The 24,519-nt window shown below is 36.2% G+C and overlaps 1 protein-coding gene across 4 annotated transcripts in view; it reads right to left on the reverse strand.

Moving 5' to 3' along the window:
* The window catches only part of CTNNA3 (catenin alpha 3), a 456,698-nt gene that overhangs the window by 173,863 nt on the left and 258,316 nt on the right, over window positions 1-24,519 (reverse strand). For all 4 annotated transcript variants that reach the window (XR_009959014.1, XM_062580676.1, XM_062580675.1 and 1 more), the window contains exons 8-9: window positions 23,990-24,070; window positions 18,713-18,865 (exon numbers count right to left, since the gene is read on the reverse strand). Coding sequence is in view for 3 of the 4 variants with exons in the window: in XM_062580676.1 (XP_062436660.1) it covers window positions 18,713-18,865; window positions 23,990-24,070 (234 nt within the window). In the remaining variant the exon portion in view is untranslated. The remainder of the gene's footprint in view (window positions 1-18,712; window positions 18,866-23,989; window positions 24,071-24,519) is intronic.

The raw sequence follows: 24,519 nt of genomic DNA on the forward strand, positions 1-24,519 counted from the left end.
ATCTTCCAGCTACAGAATCAGCATGATAGTTGTCAATCCAGGACACCCTATGCCAAAAAGACTGTACAATAAACAAGATCTTAAAGTGCTATGCACAAACGAAGCATGCTGCCAGCCTGAAATATATAGGTCTAACAGAAGAAGGTTTCCAGACAACAAACTTTGCTCATTAATGGAAATAAATGTTCAATCCATATATGGACCTGATCTCCCACAGCAGATGTGCCAAAATAAAGCATTTTATTTCCTAGTATCTCTCTCTCTCTCTCTCTCACACACACACACACACACACACACACACACACACACAAACACACACAGAAGAGCGAGTGAGCACGCAAAAACACAAAACCTGGTTGCCAGAAGTAATACCCACACTACCTCAACAGAAATAATTAGTAAGTCTATGAGCTACAGAGAAACACTGAGAACAAGGACTGAGGGGAGAAGGAACCCTGAAAACAATAAACAGAAATACAGCAACTATAAAATCAAAGATCTAAGAACTTTTGTGACTTTGGGAATCATGGTATCTCCTGTTAGCAGCAGACTTATCTATGGACCAGGTAATTCCAGTTCAGGAACATTTTGCTTGGAGAAATTAATCCAGCTCAGATTAAATGCCTCTGAAGAGTTAGATTTACAGAAAACATCTAAATACAAGAGCTGGTAGCACAGAACAAATTCATAGGCTTAAGGCAGTGGAACAAAATAAGGGTTTCATCAACCAATCTATTCTACAGACTGTACACTGAGAGAATCAGTAGTAAAGGAAAAAAAAAAAACCACAAACATATCCAGGTAACTATTCAGAAAAGGATGTGAGAAATAATCCCACTTGACCAAATTCTGTCTGTATAATGGTGAATGAACAGCACTATTCTATGCAGAGAATGAAAATAGGAAAACAGTGTTATTTTAAAGTACCATTTCAATGAATCTAAACATTCTGGCATGATGCCCTGCAGAAGAAATGCTCACTATTCTAATTACAAGGCCTGAAGCTGAAGGTGGATCATTTAGCTGACTGCAATGTAACCCAGCTGCAATAATATTAGCCAAGAAATGGTAGCAGGAATCAGTGGCAACAATAAAACATTATGAAGACACTAAACAAACAGATTACTGGCAGAAAATCTACAAAACAAAACCAACCAAAAATAAAAATCGTATTAACAAGTAACTGACAGCAGCTGACAAACAACAATAGCCTACACTGCTTGCAAACTTACTATACAAAAGATCAACAGGGAACAAGTCACCTGGACCCTGCCTTACTTCTGTAATTCCGGAAGTCTTTGGGTAGTTGAATCCTCAAAGCCACAAAGGCTAGAAACCCAGCCTCCAATGGCCTACAGAGAAACTAGTTACTGAAAGAGCAAATTAGTCTGCGTTTATCTGCGTCTTTCAATCTTCCTGCTAGCACACTCTACTTTATATTTAAGTAATTTCACAGCTTTGTGGAACACCCAGACTCAACACCCTGCCTCAGTTTTTTCATATAAGATAGATGTGTTGCAATATAAGAAACATACAAACTCTACATCAAAACTACACAGTTATGTAGCACACACAGTCACAAAGAGCCATCCATGATCCGCTTCCTGTTTTTCTTCTGTTGACTGAATATCCCTCTCAGGTTTTAATATTACCCTAGAAGCCACTAAACAGTAATTCTACATATTCTGAACAGTTATTTAATAAATCTAGCATTAGAGTAATAGCCTCAAGTATTTGTTAACTTACATACCAAGTCTTTCCTTTCTTTAAAGAAAAAGAACTGTAAAAGACCAAGCATTATCCAGGGATGGGGTAAGATAGATGACTGTCTTTTCATTCACAGGTCATCTTCACAAAAATGATTTGCTGCTAGCGAATTTTATCTTGCAAAGGTTAGTAAACACTTGGAGAGGTTTTTCTACTTAAATTGTACCAAAAAATAAAAGACAGTATTTACTTTACAGAAAAGTCACTTGGTGCCAGCACAAGAGTCAATGTACCACCTCAGTGAAGTATCGGTGGGGTATGTTCTGCCTATGTGAAGAAAAATTCCATTCCTTCTAAATGTATTTAGAAGCTCAAGATTTATATTTTTGGAAATAAATGCATGTTAACTGTAATCCTTTCCTTCTGGGATACGTGTGCACTAGAAAAAGCAGCAGCCAGGAAGATGAGTACAGCCAGTTTCTGTCCACAGCTATTCTGCATATAGGTTTTAAGCTTTTAATCTATGTAACTTTTAATCATATGTAACTTTTAAGCTTTTAATCATATATAACTGCATACAGGTTTTAAGCTTTTAATCAAGGGATCTTGTAAAAATAAACATTATTTCTACCTTTAAAATAAATTGCTCTCATTTTTTGTTACTTTCAGCCTGATATAGCATTATTTTCTTGATACACATCACAGTTGTTTAACACCAGTCAAAACATTTATCAAATTCTCTCCTCAAATTGCTTACCTGCATGTTTCCTCTGCAAAATGGACCACAGCACGTTTCTCCTGCTAAGACTGCCCTGTATCTCTTCTAACTCCTGTTCCAAGTTTTGAACTGACATTCTCACTGAAGAACTGGCTATGAAACGCACAGTTTGCCCTTAACTATACATGAAATACATTCAAGCACAGCCCTAACAAGGGTAAAGAATGAAAAAGTATATTGTTTATAGCAGTTAACAGGTATTTTGTTTGCAGGACTTCTCTGTCAGGGCATGACAATACCGCTCTCTCAGTTTAAGACACAGACCACTGCCACTCTGCTGAAGAGTACAAACCTACAAGCATGGGAAGTGGTAAGAGACACAAAGACCAAGGCCATATACTGAGGTTCACTTGCAAGAACCACTGCTAGGAAGTATTCGCAAATTCCTGAAGTGACCCCGCCGGAACAGTCTGCAAAATCACCACTCATCCAGCCAAGTAACATCTACTAATACCCCTCCTAGCATATACCGTATGCATGAAAGATCTGTAAACTCCCCAGACACTGAAAGACTTCCACATTGAAGATGAAAGTGGGAGTGAGTTCTTTAAGGACACTTTACAAGAAAATTTAGAGTGAGATTTTTTCCAAAGGCATATACATTAATATTCAGATTGTCCAGAATAAATGAATGAATAGATGTTCCAGAATGAAACAAGGAATCATTTACATTACTGTGAAAGACCAAACGTGAACAAAATTAAAAAGAAAAAAAAAAGCTTTGCAAATATTAACATAGATCCCTTTAAAAAAAATGAGCTCAAGAACTCTAAATCAAAGGTCTTGAGATTCCCAATTCTCCATCAGTCCCAGCACCACAGAGAGAATTTGCAAGTTACAGACAACATTCATAGAAGGTGCTTAAGAGGCCTGAAACACAGAATATCAGCAGCTCACCAGGGGAGTGAGCAATAAAGTAGGTTAAGCTTCATCAAAACCAGTATTGTTCAGCACAATGTTCCATTTTCAACAAGGGTTTCCATAAAAAATACTACATAAAAATCTTTAGGTTTAGGTTTCAAATTCAGAAAATAAGTAGAACTGTTTATCCTCTAAAACTTACTACAAATTTCAGTGTGTTCAATTTATTTCAAAAAAGTGATCTCTTCCAGAGACAAACAAGACTACGCTGTGATGACATGGTTGTCTCTTAGTCCTTTTGCCTGCAACCAGTCTGAACCAAGAGCAAAGAAGTTTAATTTAGCTCCCTAACCCTGAAATCATTGCAACAACTCCACATTTCCCTAGAAACTACTGAAAAATGTTTGCATACCAGAAGTTCATACCAGTACGTCTCTTGCTGCCACCCATGAGGAGCTAGCCACACAAACACTGCCAAAAGCTCGTTACTGCCCAAATACTGTCCTTTGACTAAAAAACACCTCGTAAAAAGATGTACCTTGAAACAGTCTGATACCATTTCCTCAGAGTTCTCACAATTGGTATTTTAGATTTTGTCCTGAAGAAAATTACATCTTAAAACAAGGACTTTGAGCTTCTTGCTTGAAAAAGGAAGGTAACACCTCTTAACATAAAGGAGTGGATAAAGAAGAATAACCAGTTATTATTAAGCTTTCAGCAGCTACACTTACTGTGAGCACAGCAGGCTGCATATTGCCTGCTCACGTGGTTTTTTCCTCAGGCACCAGAAAACTAAGAATCCTGAAAAGCTTCAGGCTGGGAAGCAGGAGGTTTTCTTCTAAAAGATGGAAACGCACACTTTATAATCTACAGGAAAAGACCCGCTACACAAAGGCACCCATCCATCCCGCCGCTTGCGATACACCCTGAGTCACCGAAGACCGCCGTCCGCCGCAGCGCCGCCGACCCCCCCCCCCCCCCCCCCCCGAACCTTCCAGAACGGGCGGTGTGGGGCGGGGCGGCCGCGAGGCCTCGGCGCTGCCGCGGGCCGGGCGGGGTCCGCGGAACCTTCCAGAATGCCCGGGGGGGGGGGGGAGCGGACAGCACCGGGCAGAGCGGAGCCGTCCGGCAGTGCAGCGCAGCGCTCTTGTATCGACTCCTGAGGGCCAGTAACCGGCAGGGCTTCAAGCCGGATGTGCGGAAAGCTCAAAAGATCCTTTTCATTTTGAAGTATTTTTTTGCACAGCTGTTTTTTACTGCCCTGATTTCTTACTGGCAATGGTTTTATTTCTCTATTTTTTCCCACTGAATAATGGTTGTCTATTATTAGACACGCACAGAGTCTGGGTATACACTGTGCCTATTCAACTCCTAAATTAAACTGAACTGAAATTTTAAAATGAAATTTGAAACAATAGTTTCCCAGGCACATTTATGAAATACACCAATTGCCATTACAGTGATTAGAAAATAATTCATAGTTTATAATAAAGCATATGCATATATATATATACACACACTAGATAATTATTTAAGCTGTCTATAAAGCAAAAGAAATTGTAAATACTGCTCCAGTGGTAAAAACCTGATGTGTGACGCAGGCACAGAGAAAATTACATTCGTACACATTTGCTATAGGCTACACTTACGAGTGTCTTGTAAAAATACAATTAATCCTCATTAATTTTACCCTTCTTTTATCCTTTAAATTAATATCTTAAACTAGTACAAGTGAGAGAAATTACTTTCTTTCTGTGTGAACAGTGCCATGAGCTGCTTTCCTGCAGCTGCTGTGAAAAGCCATCTATAGCCAGTGAGTGCCAATTGCAGTGGAGCTGTAGGTGGTCTCTCAGCTAATGTTTATCTGGAGTCAATGTTGTAATAGCATGAAATATTTCCATCTCACTGGAAGTCTTTGTTTCATTATTGAGTTTAAAGGTTTATAAAACATTTCATCAGAATTCTCTCATAATCACTATTTGACAAAAAGTAAAATTGATCATAAAGCATACTAAAACCATATATAAATCTTGCAACCTAAACTTATAAACAAAATCATCCAGATCTCCAAACAGCAGACTGCTATACACTGTGAGATATCCAAAAAAGTGTTTATGTGTTTACACTTTGAATTCTATTTATGTGCTTAAAGGCAAGATTGTGATCTTCCTAAATTCACTGACAAAATTCCTGTTACGCTGAATTTTGTTTACCTAATACTGGCCTAGAAAAAAGGCAAATGAATTCACTGTTAATAACTGTAAATAGACACATGTGAAAACCAATCCTAATGCACAGTAGACATCTGTCCAACAAGGAACGAGTAAGAGACACATGGACCACTAATACATTTCAAATAAAACAGAGTAAAGAAGTCTAGAATTATACCTCCACCAAGCAGCATAAACCTCATCCTTCATCAGGTATCACAGCATCCATATAAAAAAGAGATGCAAGAAAGAAAAATCCTTGAAAAGAAAGGCTGTAACAGTACAGCAAGGGAAAGTATTGTATCTTTATAACACATCAGTACACACACAAAAGATAGATACTTGGTAGTTCAGCGTAAGCTTTAGTAAATTGATGTTAACACCCAGCTGACTTGCGCCCTTTTCCACCTTCAGAATTACTCTGATACTGGATACTGGCTGATCACAAATCAATACTGAAGCAAACCTATGACACAGAGAAATAAGATGGAGTGCCAATTATCATAATTTATAACAATCAGAGAAACTTCTAGATCTGGTTTCTGAAGTAATCCAAGAAAAAAAGTCACTGCCATGCGTTCCTTCAATTCTGCATCAGCTGTCCTTACTGTAGCAGCAAAAATGCTAACCAGGTTTATAATGATGAAGAGTCCATGTTCAACCAAGACAATTGCCTTTCAGAGCTCATATAACTTGTCGTACATCCTGCCTCACAGTACTAGCTGGGTGACATTTCTAGCTGTTGAAATACACCCCTCAAAGTCTGATAAATCTTCTGCCTGTTTTGTTCCCTTGCCTCACACTTCTGCAATAAAGACTGTGATTAAGAGGATTAGTGAAAATGTCACCATTTATCACCTGAAGCTCAATCAGTAATAGGAAAGTTGGGCTTTACTTAATTATGTCAAGCAGCAAAAATTCTCATATTACAAATTCAAGACTCGCTGCAAGGTGCTGGAACTCAGTGAGGTCCAAAATGGTAAGGTTCTGATTGTTAAAGTTTACATACACTAAGAAGTGCATGCTCAACTTTAAGCCATTGACTAATGTAATTGAATTAATTTTCTTAAATCCCTGTTTTCATCATATTAGCACTCCCATTAAGCTTCCTTCTACCAGCACCAATACAGCATGAACAAGTTACTTGTCTTTAAAACTTGCTTCCATCTGCCTACTATATCTCAATTACTGTTGTCAGGTTTCTGTTACTAGAATTTAAAGCAAGGACCTTTGTGCATTTTTCCTATGCTGCCTTTCACTTTAGAAGCAGTTCCACACACACCCAAAAATGCCACTTTCATCCCTAGGATTCTCCCTTGCATGCTGTCTGCAACCAACCAACCAAATAGAACAAAAACTGCCACTGCAGCATTTCCAGGCCTACTGGTAAGGCTGCCTGGACTATTATTGGCAGCTGTCATTTACACCATCGTGACAAACAGGTCAGTTTGCTGAAAGATTCACAGAGCCTTTAGCACAGAGAAGCACTCGAGCTGATAAGGGAAGAAAAGGGTAAAACTAGGAAATGCATTTGTTTTTTTGATTAGATTGGAGGTGCTTGCTAAGGACCTATCTAATCACAGTTTTGTTAAAATTAGCAAACAATGTCAGCAACTGGATGGATAAAATACATCAGTGTGCATGTCCAGTTAAGATGTTTGGATTTAACTGAACTGCAGCATTGAAGAACCTACAAGAAAGCAGCCTTAGTTGCTCAAATCTTAAGGATGTGCTGCTAACCCTGCCTTAGCATGCAAGCAGGCTGTACATGGCTCTCTCTTTATAGTGATAGTCAGACAAAAACCAGGGAGCACTAAAAGGGAATTTTGAATCACACTAAGAACGTGTAAAAATTAGCAAAGTAGTTTTCCTCTCAAAAATAAAGCACTGTGTAAACTATCTAAAATGATTCTGGAGAAAAAATAAAGTGTGATAAGAGAGGAAAGCTAATTGTGAAGTTAGATAATAGCTTAATACGGGGAAGTGATTTTATAACTGAGTGTATCTGAATGTCAAGGATAGACTGCTTCCAGACATTAGTGCGGTAGTGTGCTAATAATTTACTTCTCATTCACAAATATTGATTGTGCTTGAAAGTGCTTGTTTTTTAAAATAAATAAATAAATAAATAATAAAAAAGACCTCCTAGTCTCCTGACAGATAAGTTTTATTCCCCAAATTGCTGACCAGTATTCTCACACTTCTGCGCACTAATGATGGTATGTACTAACTGCTTCCTGGTTCATACTCAGATACTATGCTCTCTCAAGCACAAGGCCACACTTTAGTTCTGTATCTGCAGACCACATTGTACAACAGGATCCTGCATTCCAGCAACAGCTGCATGTGGCTATGTACATGAGTAATAGATGTTAAATTGATGCAAAAATGGCATCTTAAACTTAGGGTCTTTATGTGCTACATTGACACACATGATAATACAACTTACAGAATATTACAGGTACAAGAAGAATAGTAACCACAAGAAGTGCCATCAAAAAACTGACAACCCTGAGGCTTGTATTTTCTGCCTAGGGATGTAATTCCGTATCACTGAACTGTCTGAAACTAAAAACTTGTACACTGGTGGTTTTTGAATTTTTACTATGCTCTGAACAAAAATGGTAAAAGATTTTGCCCTCTCTGATATCCTGAAAGTTAACGAAGATGTTACAGTAATCTGTCAGTTTGACCTACAGATGCACTTGTTGGGGAATTTTGCACTGACAGAAGTTGTTTTGTTTTTTAATGCTCAGTGAAATCAAACTGAAGTACTATTAATTAAACGTTAAAATTTATTTCTATTTAATGTTGACCGGTCTGGGATGATATACCACAGAAATGGGTGATCCTGCAGTGCTGAGAATACTCAATTCCCAATTATCTTTGAAGGGAATAGAAAAAAATCAAGTACTCACAAAGCCAGTACTTTGTGAGCCTATGCCTTTAATATATAAAGCAAATTTATTAATGGACTGTTAAATTCCATTGCAGATTAAGCTGCTATGTGCCAGAAAACTATGTAAGCGTAAGTCGTCTTTTTTTTTTTTTTTTTTTTTTTTTTTTTTTAGGGGGAGGGGGTCAGAAGTCAAGAAGTTTTTTTCCATACTTCTTAGTACAACATAAAAGAGCTGGAAAAAATTCCTTAGCTACTGGATACTCAGTAAAATATTAACCATCACAGGTTGCTTGAAAGTTGCATCTTGTAAGGCTGGACTCAGGAAAGCACAAAGGTGTCATGAATTTTCTTTTGCCTGCTTCTTTCAGACCTATGGTGAGTTGTTCTCAACCAATTCTTTCTGGATCAGTACATAAAAATTTTGACATACAAAGACATGGCAAATTCCATACAAATTAAGACACACAAAGTGGTAATTAAGAGCTATCATCTTATAAGTATGTTGATAAAAATAGACAGAAGTAGTGATAATTTTGCCTTTCTATTTGAAGAGAAGTAGGTACTATTTGTATAGAAAATGAAAAGCAACTTATCATGATTACATTTCAGATTGAAGGATGAAATTGATTTTCAGCAGAAGAGTTTTCCACTAAAGACAGACCAGAAAGCATCAGCGCAAGAGCTAGTGATCCTGTGTTTGACATAAAGGGAAGAGTATTATCTTGTAGTCTTCCTTATTACTGTAGTCTTCCTTATTACAACACTATTAAAGTGTTGCCAGTACAGATCGATTTTCATTACTAAATATTTATTATTGTTTCAACTCTGCTGAGTTTTGCAAATGCTTTGACTAATATGTTAACTCAGAAAACATTTCACTTGTACCATATGTAAATCCTTCTGTATTGTTTGCTGAAAGGCCATTCTAATAGCTTTGAGTGAAAAATAACATGCTTCTTGGTGCAACATACAAATATAGTAGACCTCACTTCCATATAGAAATTGCTGCAATTAATGATTTTCTAAATAGAAAGCAATAATGCAGATAAATTCCTACACAGACATTGTTAGCTGAGTTTAATGGGGACTGATTTTGAGTTAGCTAAATTCACTTGCTTCTTTTTTATTCCAGGCTCTGTCATTTATCCACCTGACAGATTAATTTTCTCTTTCTATCTCATTCTCTCGTTTATGTCTCATCTGTTTCTGCAAATCTAGGGATCCTGGTAGTCCTTGGAGTCTCTACAGTGTTATTGAAACACAAATAAAATAAGAACCATCTTCGAAGGACTTCATTTCAGTGAAGGATGAGCACTTCTATGAATTTGGATCGTATCAGGTCAAGTAAATTTCCCAGGTGCAGGTATTAGGTAAGTAGAAAGGCCCTAAATCAACAAATTAAAAAGCTATTTCTACTTCAAAGCTACTAGTCCCAGACTGTAGCCATTCTACTCAGATGGTTGAATCACGTTAGAGAGGCCAAAAGCTACCACCTCTCCCATTAAGGTAGTGTAAGTAACTTCCTTTATCCTTATCATTTTGCTTAGATACCCAGAGGAAAGGACAACCAACTTCTCCAGATAAGAGGCTAAGGGCCCTCTAATAACTAAGGAATGCTTGGACTCAAATTATAAGCTGTGAAGCAAAATTCTTTCACCACATACAGGATATTAGTCTCACTTTTTTAGAAGCTAGTTTTACAAGCAGCTAAAGAACTAAGAGCAAGCAAGTTATTTTATTCAAGATATTTACAATTTGTCATAAAATAAACTTACTTTAAGATCCTGTCTGTATTTGTATAATTTATGCTTTCATGCATCCTGTATCTTGTTCAACCAGACCATGACAAACCAATTTATTTCTATGTTCATTTTTGTAAAGATTTTTATCCTTTCGGTCTTGTAACTTCATTTAAAATAGATGTGCTAGATTTCACGTGCTGAAAATTCTTAGATTAAATGATGGACCTGTTTTAAACAACACTACAGTAAGCTGCATGAATCTGCTATTGTAAATCAGTACATTACAACATTCATAGACTTAAAAATACATGCTCTCTGTCGCTGCTCCATTACCAGTAAGAGGTTTCACCCTAGAAATCCCAATTCCTAGAAATCAGCATTTCTTGTCATACAGGAACACTGGAACACAATCAAGATGGGAAAACAAGGGCAAGGATTAGGCCATCAATCCTAAAATCAAACTAAGGAGAGTATGAGATGCTGTTGTACTGAAAGAAAAGAAATAAAGAAATTAACACAAAGTTCCCCTCATCATCACCTCCACTTTCAGTGTTAAACTGCTGAGCTGCAGCTTGGTACAACTGACCTTTACACACTGCAGTGGGAGATTCGCATCTGTGCCAAAGGGAAAGATAATCAGAAGAGTCTTCTCTGCTCCTGTCAAATTCCCTGTTTAATCTCAGGTTCACCCAGTCTATCGTTCCTCCTCTCAAAGCACTGCATCTCTTTGATAGATGAGCGTAGGAGAACAGCCTGCCAGCTTTCTCAAACATGAAATTTCTAGTTATAAAAGATCTGCTTTTTCCTGGTTTAGATGTGAACTTTCAGTCTTCTCTTTACCTATCTTTTCATTTTTACAGACTTCCTTGTTCTCTCTCAGTATCAGAACTTGCGTTGTTCTTAAGTAGGAGTGAAACAAGGGCCCCAACATACATCCGTTAAAAAACAGGCAAGTTACAAAGAAGGTACAGCCAAGTCACCTAAGGCTTTTCATAACTGTTTTGTGGTAGTTTTCATAATTTTAGTGTTTTTAATTAGATTCAGTACAGAGCTAATTTAGAAATTTTTAAAATACAAAGTTGTTTGAAAATGTTTCTGTATAATCAAATATTTCAATCAGATTTGCAAATTCATTACATTTAAATGAAAAGATATTTCAAAGTAAAACTTAAATGTGAGCTATCTCAAACCAGTTACTTTTCATTTTTTGAAATGCAAAAAAGTTAAAGAATTGAAAATTTTGAAAAAAATGAAAATATTAAAATTGATACATTATAAGTAGCAATTCTGATTAATAAAACATATTTTCTAACTGAAATGTAGCATGCTGGAATTTATCTTAACCAAAGCTCCCAAAGATAAGGGATATAGAATATAGATAGAATCTTGACAAAAATCTGATTATATTCTTTTCTCATTCTACAATATAGCCTAGTTTTTCAATGTCACAAAATTATAGTTCAGATGTATGAATATTTGATACAGTACATAAGCAATACAAGGCATAAAATAACTTACATTCTGAAGAATGTTTTATGTAAGTTTTTGTACTTGTGAAAATACTTCAGCTGCTGAGCATCCCTTTCATATATGGGAAATGTTTGCTGTAATAGCCAAAGCGGGCAATTTACAAACTTCTTTTTTTTTAACCTCTTAACTAAGACTATTTCATTTCATATATTTGAATATACTGTCCATATTTGCAATTAACAGATTCTGTTTTGAGCAATTATTGTGTGACTGTAATATTGCTAAGGAGGTTAACTGAGGTACCAAAAATACTTTGCAGTCAACACTGTCCACAAAGCACCAGCTAACATTCCTGTAAGTGTGGCTGATGTCCCCAGCGTCCCCGCAGAAGCGGGGAGCAGCTTATAATCTCAGGTGAGCGACACACTGAGGAGACCCAGAAGACAGTATTGTCTGTAGTTCTACAACCTTTAAAGACCTCATCGCGGCAGGTCTGGTGCGGCGTTCAGTCTTTTCCTTTCTCTGATGTTTGACACTTCACTGAATTTATATACATACTTCCAGAAGAAAAATGGATCTATTATTTTATTCTTATGCCTTAAATTGGTTTTCAAGAGAAAGACTAACTTTCAAATGCTATTTCGGAAGAAAGATGTTCATAAGAGATACGAATCTTCAAGCTGATTTACCACAGTCATGGGCCTATGAGGATACTCTCCGTTTCTTAAATTACATGATAAGCACTGAGACAGTATAGCAGGCAATTTAAGCTTAGCTCAATTAACATTTCACATTCAAAGAAGAAAAAGTATGTTCTTTCTCAAGACCTATTGTTTCTATTTGAGAAGAATTGTCATGTTCAGATTAAAATAGAAGCCACAGAAAATCTCTCTTGATATTTCAAGTAGCACTTCTAATTTCCATATCAAATTCACTGTTGGAGAAATCCCTCTGAGATGATGAAACTTTGTTTTTATAAAGTCTAACTCAGTCTACTGTATTTGTATACCAAACTATATCATAACCTGCTGTTCAGATATCTTCAGTTTTTCAAAAACAGACACAAAAATGCCCTGAAGAGTAACTAATTAAAACAGCTGTATGGAGCACAAGAAAACATAACATAATGTCTCAAGACAGACAAACACTCATCACCTCACTTGAGCTATTTGGAAAGTAAACATCCAGTCTAAAACATTCAGTCACAGGAGACAGACAGGCACTTAGTATAAGCAGGATAAATCATCCTGGGAATTTTTTTCTCTTAGGATAAAAGTAAATGACATAAATAAGGTTTTATATTGAAAAAAGACCAATACACTTGATCAAGCTTAGAATATCTAATGGATCTTTTCAACTTAGAAAAAAAAACAAACCAAACAACAAATGACCTAATACTGGTGTATATAGTGGCAGGACGAGGTTATTTTTATTACTTGTTTTAACCTGAACTGACAAATGAAGGCCTAAATTAGAAATAACATACGTATCAGTGGTTGTTTTACTTAAAATGGAGTTACATTGCAATCTGTAATACTCAAATCATTGCATTACCTTTACCAATAGATACGATGGTTGCAATACTAAATCAAATTTTGGGGACTGGAGATTTGAATAAACAAGTATGCAAGTCTTTGATCTAGATTCAGAAATTTAACTTGCAAATTTCTGCAAGCAAATTAACTATCGAAAGAAAATGAAATTGATTTTATCAATACTGTAGTAACAGCTACATTTACAACTGACACAGAATCATAGAATAACAAAGTATATATGAACATTTACAAATTATGTATTAGAATACACAGTAAAACAATGACAATTCAAATTAGGGCTCACTGATGATTTTGAGAACATAGTATTGTCCTTTTTTAGAACTAAATATGTTGTCCTGTCTGTTTTTGAACTAATATTATCAAATTAATTCTTGGTGCAACAGCAGCGTTATCACACCAGCAGAACAATGTTTTTCTGAAGTACTACAGTACACAGCCAAAACACTGACTTTTAAAGAGGAGACTTAATGAAACTGAAGTCTACACTGGATTAAGGAAAACCTGCAATGCTGTTTCCTCAATTTGGAGATGGTAATTAAACTTTGGCAAAGAGTATCATACAGCTGATTTCATGGTACATACCTTTAAGAGCAAAAAAACTATAGGACAAAATGAAATAGCTTTCTTATGCCATAAATGTATTTTAAAAGAGCGATCAGAAATCAGCAGACCTGTTTCCATACACTGAAGTAACTGAAGAACCCCCTGGTCCGAGGCTGCTGGTGAGGGGCTCGATTGCTCATTGCACTGTGCGTGCAGGACAGAGATCCAGGGATGCAGATCTCACTACTCATCCGAGAACAGGATAGGGAGGAAAACGAGGGGCTTTGCTAACAATCAGAGTGGCTAAGTAACCAGTAATTTGCAGCAGGAACAGATAGATTAGCATCCCTTTTTTCAGCCCCCAGAACAAATGAGCAGGAAGCTGGGAGATAGCTGCGAGCCAGAAGTTTCCTTGTGGTCATAGTGTATGCATTAGCTTTTTATTAAGCTTTTTGCTGCATTTATTACCAGGCTATTCAGAGGAGCAAGCAAAAGAACAAACTGTGGAGATTTGCAGAAGGGCCTTAGGATACTAGATGACTAGATAATAACAAAAAAGATGAAATTCAATCTAGATAAATGTGAAGTGAGTTATTTTGGAAAAAAATAATCGAGTATTACATGTACATGATGGACTCTCAGGAGACTAGTACTTCTGAGGAATAAGATTTTGGGATTATGATAAAAAGTTTCATGAAAGTTGCAGGCTACTGCTCATCGGTGATCTGAAAACAGAGTTAGGAATTCTCAGAAATTAAATAGATAAGGAAACAGAGAATATCATGAAGACACCCTGTACATGCACGATTTCCCCATATCTTCAGTAGCACAGTTCTGACCTACCACCCCATAAGCAATACAGAAGAGCTGGAAAAGATACAAAGAAGGCAGCAATGTCCTTTTATGGCTTCCAAACAAGGAACAATTAAAAGACCAGCTTTTCAGTCTGGAAAATAGACTATTGAAGGAGGATATGACAGAGCAAGATGAATGGCATACAGAAGAAAAATAGGGACTGGTGCCCCTTTTCTCTTCCAATACAAGAATCAAGGGCAGCAAATGAAATGATCAAGTGGGAGTTTCACATATGCTACTTTACCCAACACACAGCCAAGCTGCAAATTCTTTATAGCAGAATGTTACGGATGTCAAAGGCTTACATGGGCTCAGATCTATGCCTCATCTGTTTTATATTCAGAAACAAAGAATAGTGGGAATGTAAATGTTTTTTCTTAGCTTTTGTCATCCAGAAGAGAAGGCAGTCCCTGCGTGCCAGGGACAGCCAGTATCTCAGCAGGCTTTCAGGTCTCAGTACTTGCGAGCAGCTACACTTAGTCCCATGTTCCATAAAGCCTACTTACAACTAATAAAAGGAAAAGCTTTTTTCTCTTGATAAATAAGATATTTTGTATTTAACAGTATGTACTGGCTAACTTGCATCACTGCCCTTTGCTCTAACATTTAGTGCTCACATCCACACTCCTTGGATGCAAAGCTGGCATATTTGTGATAAATACATGTAGACAGTAAAACTAGCTTCATATTTACAGTAAAATTTCCTGGTATCTCATCTACCTCATCTAACAGCCTTCTCTAATATAGTTACTGTCTTATGTCATATCATTTTTTGCAACAAATTTTTGTTAGTGCTTAGCTTTTAAAATATTTTATATTAAACTATGATCTCTGTTAGTATTCCATAGCCAGACATTTCCACCCCTGATCTTGAACTTCAATACTTGACTTGTTCTTCTCATTTGCAGAGATCAAGCACAATTCTGCAATGAAGTACATGACTAGCTTTCCAGCTTTTATTTTATGACCTGTCAGTTGTAAGGAGCTTTGTTTGCTTGGTTTTATAACAATGAAATATTAATAGCAAAGGAAGGGGGAAAAAAAATACAGGGAAAAACGTGAAGCCTCTGCTGCCAACACGGAAATTGCAACCACCATGTAAAAACTCCCCTATCAAATGAGAAGCAGCATGATTATTTTGACACAAAGTTTGGAAATTCTGCATAGAATCTTGAATTAACCTAGCATCCAACTCAAAATCTTACAGATAGCAGACTTCACACCGTGTTGTGAACATAGACAGGAGATGTTTATACATGAAAAGGAAAAGAAGTTCTGTGATAAATAAATAGCTAACAGAAGTAGCAGGAACTCTAAACCATTTCACTTCCTTTCTTATCTGTCCTGTCCTTTTTGCAGGACGAGGCTCCTCCTTTTGGGGGCACCTTTAAATATTTCTGATTCCTATGTATTATTTTGAGCACCATTTTCAATTGGAAACCAAGCTGCCTATAGGTTTGCTACTACTGAATTTTTTAAGTATAGGTTACATTGATGAAAACCAGGATTACAGAGATCTAAAATCTACCTACCTGTTTTATTCTTTGACAAATTAAAAAACAATGCAGTGCCCTGTTACTGCCAATTTTTAAAAATACATGCATTTTCAGCTTAAAGGCTTTTAAGGCACTCAAAACCAAAACAGGCTTCCAACTTGCACCTTTTATGTATTTAAATGCTATTCCATTTATATCATTGAATTATTTTTCTTCTTTCCACAAAACAGTTGTTGTAATTCTTCTGTCTTTTTCTTAGCTAATGCTGTTGGAAATCACTGTTCTTTTCTTAAAAATCAGATAACTCTGCATGTAAAAAGTCCTTTTGTGGTCACTTGCTTTGCTAATAGCATTGTTTCATTTTTGTTTTGCTTTACTTCTGATAGGCTAGTAGTCACTAGCCTCTGAATATCATTAATCAAGCTCTTAATTAGAAATAATATGAAGTACTTTAACCAATGTAAGCAACTTTTAAACAAGATGCTTCAGTTCTAGTACAGCGGGTCAGAGATAACTTCAATCGTATTTTATGTTCATTTTCGATAGCAGCGTATTATATAAGCACCACTAAAGTGATGGTTTGAAACAGTTAATTTACAATTGGAGATAGCTCTGTGTGCCATCTCTCTGAAAAGCAAGTTACTTAAAACATGCTCTTCACTGTAGGCAGCATACCTAACTCCACAAATATCTACACACACACACACACACATTGTGTATCTACACACACGCAGAGTAAGATTAGTCTACCTTGGATCTAGAACCTCTTTTTTTGTACAATGATCATGAGAGTATTCCTTTTGTCCCACCACACGAATTGTCAGACATCTAAAGAAGTCTAATGTCCCCAAAACAATCTGGATAAATGGGTCCCCCCTAGTATTTTTATTCATGAACTATACATACATTTCCTTTCTTAGTCTACTCTGCTTAATAAACTGAAGTATTAAATTTAAGCAGAAAATAAAGGGCTTTGAAGTTAATCATTCAGTGACGTGACCAGAAGCAATTTCTAAATTTTCCAGGCCTTTCTTTTCTAGATCCTTTCTCCCCCCCCCCCCCCTTTTTTTTAAGGTAATAAATACGCTGGAATTGCAGAAACTTCACTGTATTTTTTTCTGCATCACTAAGTACAGCTATCTTCTGGGCACTCTTATGTCCACAGAGAGCTACACAACTTTGTAGTTTTTTTCAGCAGTGTAACTCTGCAGCCATAACTCCGTGAAGCACAAACCAACACTGATGTCCACCTATTCCTTGCATTTGGGAAACAAAATCAGGACTATAAAGGAAAATCAATATTGGATACTTAGGTCTATATTTTGTAAATTGAGTAATGATTTAGGTATTTCAGCTGATCTGGGCTCAAATCCAAACACAGTAAAGTTGTCCGAACTTCAGAGATCAACTATCCTTTTTGAAAATCAAGCCATTTCAGGCTGTTTTAGTCTCGGTAATAAAAATCTGAAATTACTTTTAAAACTTTGGCTTTGTGTTGTAGTTTTCATGTGATTTTTCAGCACAGAAAAAATAAGACACTCTTGTAAATTAGAGAATAATAACTAGTACTATTCTGAACTACAGGAGCATGAAGAGAAACCTAAGTACTGTACTTCTACTTTATCCATCTGTTTATCTATTTATCTTTCATTATCTGTAGATCACCCAAGATTAAGGATTTTATTCCAAGACAGTTTTCAGCCACAGAGTGAATTCATCAAGTTTTCGCATTTTGCGTTACTGCCATTGCACACAAAAGCACTAAAGGCTTTAAAAAGAAACAAAAATTAGTAATGCATTCCTTACAGATGCATAAGATAACATTCCTGTGAATATCTTTGGCATTCCAATAGAGTTTCAAGCTCCAGTGTAAATGACCCTGTTTAAATCCATGAATATTTATTCACATTTACATGACTAATGGTCCATCAAACTCTAAACACCCCCAAGAAATTCCATTTTTGCATTACTGAGTAGTAAGAAAGAATATCCTTGAGAACTAATGAGTACACAATGTATGCAAATAAATTTATTTGGCATACATGTCAGTATGCTTTTGGCCTCCAAAGGAGCCGTATCTCTACAACTCTGGGGTCCAGAATTCCCATAGAGGATTCACAGCTTTAAACTGCATATCATAGCACCACTTCCTCTACAGCACATTGAAAGCCTCTAGCCTGCAGAGTGAAGTCGAGGAAGCTGGCAAGCTAGCACTGATACGGTGCATCAAACAGCACCAGCAGTCGCGTTCTGAACTTTGAGCTATTACTCCTTGGAGGCACGTGTTTGATCAAGACTCACAGAGCAGCTCTGTGGAGAGGCTTATGCTAATCCCTCAGAGCAGAATTTGCCCCCAACCCACCTAATTTCTGTGCAACGCAGTACTATATAAATGCCCCTACCGCAAAACCCTCTGGCTTACTACTAACTGTCATATAAAAATGGAGTATGTTTACTATTAATTTAGTCCATTAATGTATTCTTTGCTGACATGCCAGACTTAATTCTTTTACCATGTCAGAAAGCAAAGAAAATGTACAGTGGGATGTTACTTACACTACACATTCAATAAAAGTGCAACTCCATCAAACATACCTCCACAAGCCTGCTGGTGTGTTCTCGAAATATAGCAGCATATTCCTTTATTTCTTCTTCTCTTCCATTTTTAGCGGCTTCAATGAGAACTAGAAGCGGAACAGTGGTATCTAAGAAGGAGTCTGAGATGTGATCTATAATGGCTTTACGAAGCTGCAAAAGAAAGCATTACGTTAGTATTAGCTAACTGGACTATTTATTGTAGAATATACTTATTATTCTTGATAAAGACCACTAAAATCATCATCTATTGGTATTTTATAACATAAGTATGTTCACATTATATTCCTGCATTATTTGCAGGATGCGACTGAAACTTACTAGAGCTACAACTTATCTATTTTACAGAAAACTGAATTTCATTTGAGGGACAGTTTTAATATACCACAAGCTAAATATGCATGTTTGTGCATGTGAGTATGTGCACATGTATGTGAGCATGTATACAGATATAAAAGACACTTAAAACATATATTAGACAATCAGTGGAGCCAGACAAATAATCATGTTCTTTGATGACTGGAACAGACTACTTAAATTGGGCCAAACCTAGTTTTGTCTCTCAGGCATTTCTCCTGAAGTTCAGATACCAAGGGAGAAGGCTATTAAATAATGTTTATACTCATATACAAAATACTCTACATCCTAATGTAGAGTATGTTTTCAATGTTTTCATAATTGCAAAATTATCCAAATGTTTTCTATCATTTTGGAAAAAAAAAATGATATATTTTGATTAGCTAAATGCTAGCCTTCATGGTAATTACACCAACAAGATTACTGATTATGCCATTTGATAATAGATTAATAGAGCAGGAGAATAATAAGAGTCTGATGTTGAATTTTTTCCATTTGCATTAATTGTTCTTGAACTTCTTGTTTTAATTATTAAATAAGTGTAACATTCTGCTACAATTTTCTCTCTTAAATTAGATTTAGTATAAGCTTATAACTGATTGTTGGGAAATTGCTCTACTTAGAGGACATTTTCCATGTTCTAAACCTACAAATGAAAATTGTTTGTTCTAATCCTAGAACACTGCAGGAAAGGCATCAGTCAAAACTTCACATGCCATGTAGGCAACATTATTAAGTTCATTAGATTCTCTATTGCAAAATAAATTGTTTGGTTTTTTTCTTATATTTACATAAAAAGTTATTGACTGGAGCAGAAAAGATCACAAAAGGTTGCTGAACTATTACGTGCCCGAGAGGTTTCTTACCAAAGGAAGTGTTTTCACTTAACATTTTGATCCAAAATGCCTACATCTTATCTCCTTAGAGGTAAGCATTCCTGCAGCTAGAAAAATGCAAACCAGCACAATCTTTCTGATGCTGCTAACCTTATAGAGAGGGCAGTAAATACACACAGCAGAAACAGTAGTAGAGAAATCTGTCATGCTCAAAACAAGATTTGGATATGAACTCCACCACTAACTTTTGGTTAGCCTCATGATCTAAAGCCAACTCCTGTTGACTCACCAGGTGCATGGGACAAACAAGCCTTCCAAAAACATACAGGCAAGTTTGAAATGCTTTTGTCTTCTAACTGCAGCTTATTGCGTTCGGATATACTAGACGGATACATTATGTGTTCTCATGAGTAATTTGCAAAGACAGAAGTTTCAGATCTCGGTACAAAAGTGGGCCCTTATTGTCATGTCCACAGTCCTAGCTTTATCCATTCAGCTATTTCAAACACGAGTAAGAAAGACTAAAAGGTTTCACTGCCAGGAACAAAACATATCGAGCCTCCATTCCTACCAGGTTACTTGTTAAAACTTCTATGTGGGAAAAGTCCAAATGAAGAAAACAGACATACTCACTTGCTTAAAATTAGCATAAAAATTCCCACTAATTACATGTCCATTTACCTTATTGTTCATTGTACAGAGAGAAATGTACTGAACTTGCCTGATGTAATTATAATAATCAACAACAAAAAACTGTAGAACCTTCTTATCCATGGCACATGGTTCACTATCTCCAAGAGAAATGCTTTCAGGTCCTGCAAAGCCCAGATTGTTGTACAGTCTTAATGTCTTGTAGAAACTGAAATGACCTCACTTACATTTATGGTGGGCATCAGGCATCCAATTTTCAAACCAGCAGCCTAATTTTATCTCACAACAGACAATTCTTTGTTACAGCTTTTTATTAGTTTGCTTGCTTTACCTAACATTTCACATATAAATTATCATTATTATTGCTTTCTAAGAAATCCTCTATCCTGCAATTCAACAAAGTGAATTTTTCTTCTTTGGAAAAAGATAATGCTGTGCCTTTACTGAATACAAACAAGTTTGAAATATGTTCCAATTTCAGTTTTGCTCAGGGATACATGAAGCTGAGATTTTCAAAAGATGATTCACGTAGCACTAAAGAATGAAGCAATAAAATATAAAACAAGGAGAGGAAAAGGATAAAAGATGAATTATCTGAAGTGGTATCAGTTTCTCTTCATCATAATCACAGTGATCATTTTTTCCATTCCTCTGTTTCTGGCTCAAGCCACCTCTAGAGCAAAGTAGCAATATAGGTAGACACATAAACAGTCAAAGAGGAGCAGTGCTAGAAATACTCATAACCAGTACTAGGGAAATTAATTCATTATGCTAAAATCAAAATATATCTGATATTTGTAAGTGAAAGATATTAGAAAGCAGAGGAAAGATAATGTCTGACAACTTGTTTTATTTTTAAGATGCAAGGTCTTATTCCTGCCCCTGGAACAGACTGTTAGAGAAGTGGAATCTAAAGTTTTTATTTTGATATCAAAGAGGATGAAAAAAACCCACAGAAACATGTTGTTTATAAAACATGGGGCCTAAGATTGTCATACACAAACAGTAGAGTGCAGAGAAGCAAATCTCAGCAGCTGTTATACTGTAGCTGTAATACTATTAGCATCAATATCCTGATGAGTACAGAAAACTGTGCTCACAGTAAACTATTTTCTTATGTGCAACACTGACAAAAGTCCTGGAAAGGAAAAATTTTCATTATTAATGAGGGATATCTCTTCCCCATTTCAAAAGTATCCTAGAAATGCAATCACTTTTGTGTTCATGCTATCCATGACAAAGAAAAAGCACACAAATATTAGAAGAATAACTTTGGGAATAACATTTCAAGAAGAACACCCCCCAAAAAAAAAAAAAAAACCCCAAAAAGAACCCCCCCCAAAAAAAAAAAAAAAAAAAAAGAGAGAGAGAAGAAACATCTGTGCAGATTATTCATAGTATACTGAGAAACAAATACGAGGGAAGAATTGACTCTGATAATTTATCAGAGAATTAGAAATTGGAAGGAAAAAGAAATTCCTTCCTAAATATTTATACATCTTTGCTAAGCAGGGAGGCAGTGATCTACATAAAACTGTACACAGATATGACATGCACACCTCTGGCACAATAGAAATAATAAATCAGAACAAAATAGTTTTAAATCCCAGGTTCTGCCCAGGTTCTTGAAGTGAATACAAATCATTTTGTCTGAAAAGCCAGAGATTTTTGGAAGCTCCAGAAAATGCTGTTCTTACAGGAGATACCCACTTATGCCTTCAAGTGTTGCCAGACTCAGAGGTGCCTTTATCTTACTCACAGTGGTCCACAAAGACGTTGCATGTGTGTCCACAGGATAACTCATGATCAGCCAGTGACCGGGCCAGTGCTTCTGTGACAGTTCGTATACTGTGCACTACACTGGCGAGATTTCAAAATATAACTCCGTAAGGTTTCAGCTTCAAATCAAATTTTGCAGAGTACATTATGCACACTATAACCCTTAATCTGCTACGAAAGCCTAATGTAATACCTATTATGGTATACTATACTGTATATGTATCTCAATATTTTTTTAGCACTACCATTTTTTTTTTTTAATAAAAGTGCAGAGAGATAGAATAGCCAAGACCTTATTGCAATACCTGCATGGACAGAAGGAATTCAGACACACAGAACTATTCCTAAACCAATTCTTACGCAATTCACATGTATGAAAACAGATTTGGAGGGAATAGATGAAATACTTCTCAAAAAATACTTTCCAGAAGAAAATATCAAGAAACCCAAAATAGCTACTGTGTGTAAAGAAAACTATAGATCAACTATAAATTGGGCATAAATACATTCAGCCCAGAAGTTAAAAAAAAAAAAGATTTATATAAGCCTAAGAATTAAGTTCTTGAACAGATTTCCAAACTTAATAACAGAGACAAGAAACTTAAAATCTTATAGGCTGGCATTTAATAAACTCATGGACTGGACAGAATGGGAGAGCCCTACACAGAGCAAGTTTGTGATGCAAGTCACTGGGTATCTGATCAAACATATTTCTGTCAAAAAATGAGAGGAAGTTTGATAGCTAGTTGTAAGCACTTTATTGGTATTATATTCATCTCATCCTTCAAGCTTCTCCTGGCTGATTATGGGAGACAGGAAGAAATTTCCTCATCATCTGGATGCATAAACTACCTTGTAAGATGACATAGAAAGCTGGCAGGGATATTCTTCCATCAGAGAACACGTGAATAGCCACAGCTAGAGACGGGATGAAGGCAACATTCTTCACGTGGCCTTAGATTCTCAGATGGCCTGGCTGGAAGCACTAGTGGCTTTTTAGCTCTCCTTCCTAACCTGGCATGTTATACACTCTCAACAACATTTGCAATTTTTCTCAAATATGTTGGCTGTTGCCGCAAGGACCTAAACGCAGCTGATGTCTGTTGCTCACCTTCTGTAGTACGTTGAAGCTGTGGGCTTTAGTCTATGTTTCCCATTAGTTTTAGGATATTGGGATGCATAATATTTGGGGGAATGGGGAGTAGATATTCTAAGGACCCTTCTGCGTTGTATGAGTTCCCACAACAGTACAGAATCAGACATCTACTCAATACTAAAGTGAAAGATAATTCAAACTTATTTAAAATAAAATTAATCTAGTTTTCTACAGTACATTACAGGTATATTTCTCAGGATAAAAATTGTATTTATATATTATAAAATTTATATATGCTCTCTTACTCATGTATGTATGCAGAGTTTTGCCTATGTATATAAATTCATTCAGCCTATATCCCATTTGGGAGGTTTTTTTCTACAGTTTTGAAAATTGGAATGTATTTGTTCTATGGAACAGTGTTATTCCTCAAGTATTTCTTTAATATAGAGGAAATTTCATTTTCAAATTACGGTACTACAAAAGCTGAAAACAGTAATTTGGATAAGCCTCTTTCAAGTCTCCTTTTATATCTGTCTAGTTCCTTAAGTGCTTTACCTGTCTGCGAAGGTCTCTTGTCTTCTTGCACATACTGTCTATTGCAATATTCAAGGCATTACTTCTTCCTTTCCTGTCAGTCTGTAATAGAAGTGATAGAAAAGAAAACAATGATTGTTTACAAATTCTTAGAAATTATGTTCTTTGTGCCATTAGTTTATCAGAGCATTTGGTAAAGGTATGTGCTTAAGGATTCTTTTGGATTTCAGTCGGTTTTGGCCAACTACCCCAATATTCACACAATGCCTATTGTGATGTTAAGCATAAACCACAGAATCAAAATCTGTATCTTAAAATATATATCTTAGCAGAAGTACGTAGGAAAGCAATTAACCATCTTTTATCCTCTAAATTGCTGTAATACCTTTTTATAGTCTTTGGTTACTTATGGAAGAACATTTTTATTATTATTATTGATGCCAATCCATTATCATCACATTCATGTGAAAAAACAAGTTCCCTCTCTAAGAGCAAATTATAAACTGAGATACCTACAGTGGAGTCTGGTAATATCTTAATCTACAGCATTC

Source organism: Rhea pennata, chromosome 7, assembly GCF_028389875.1.
Source record: "Rhea pennata isolate bPtePen1 chromosome 7, bPtePen1.pri, whole genome shotgun sequence".
Lineage (NCBI taxonomy): Eukaryota > Metazoa > Chordata > Aves > Rheiformes > Rheidae > Rhea > Rhea pennata.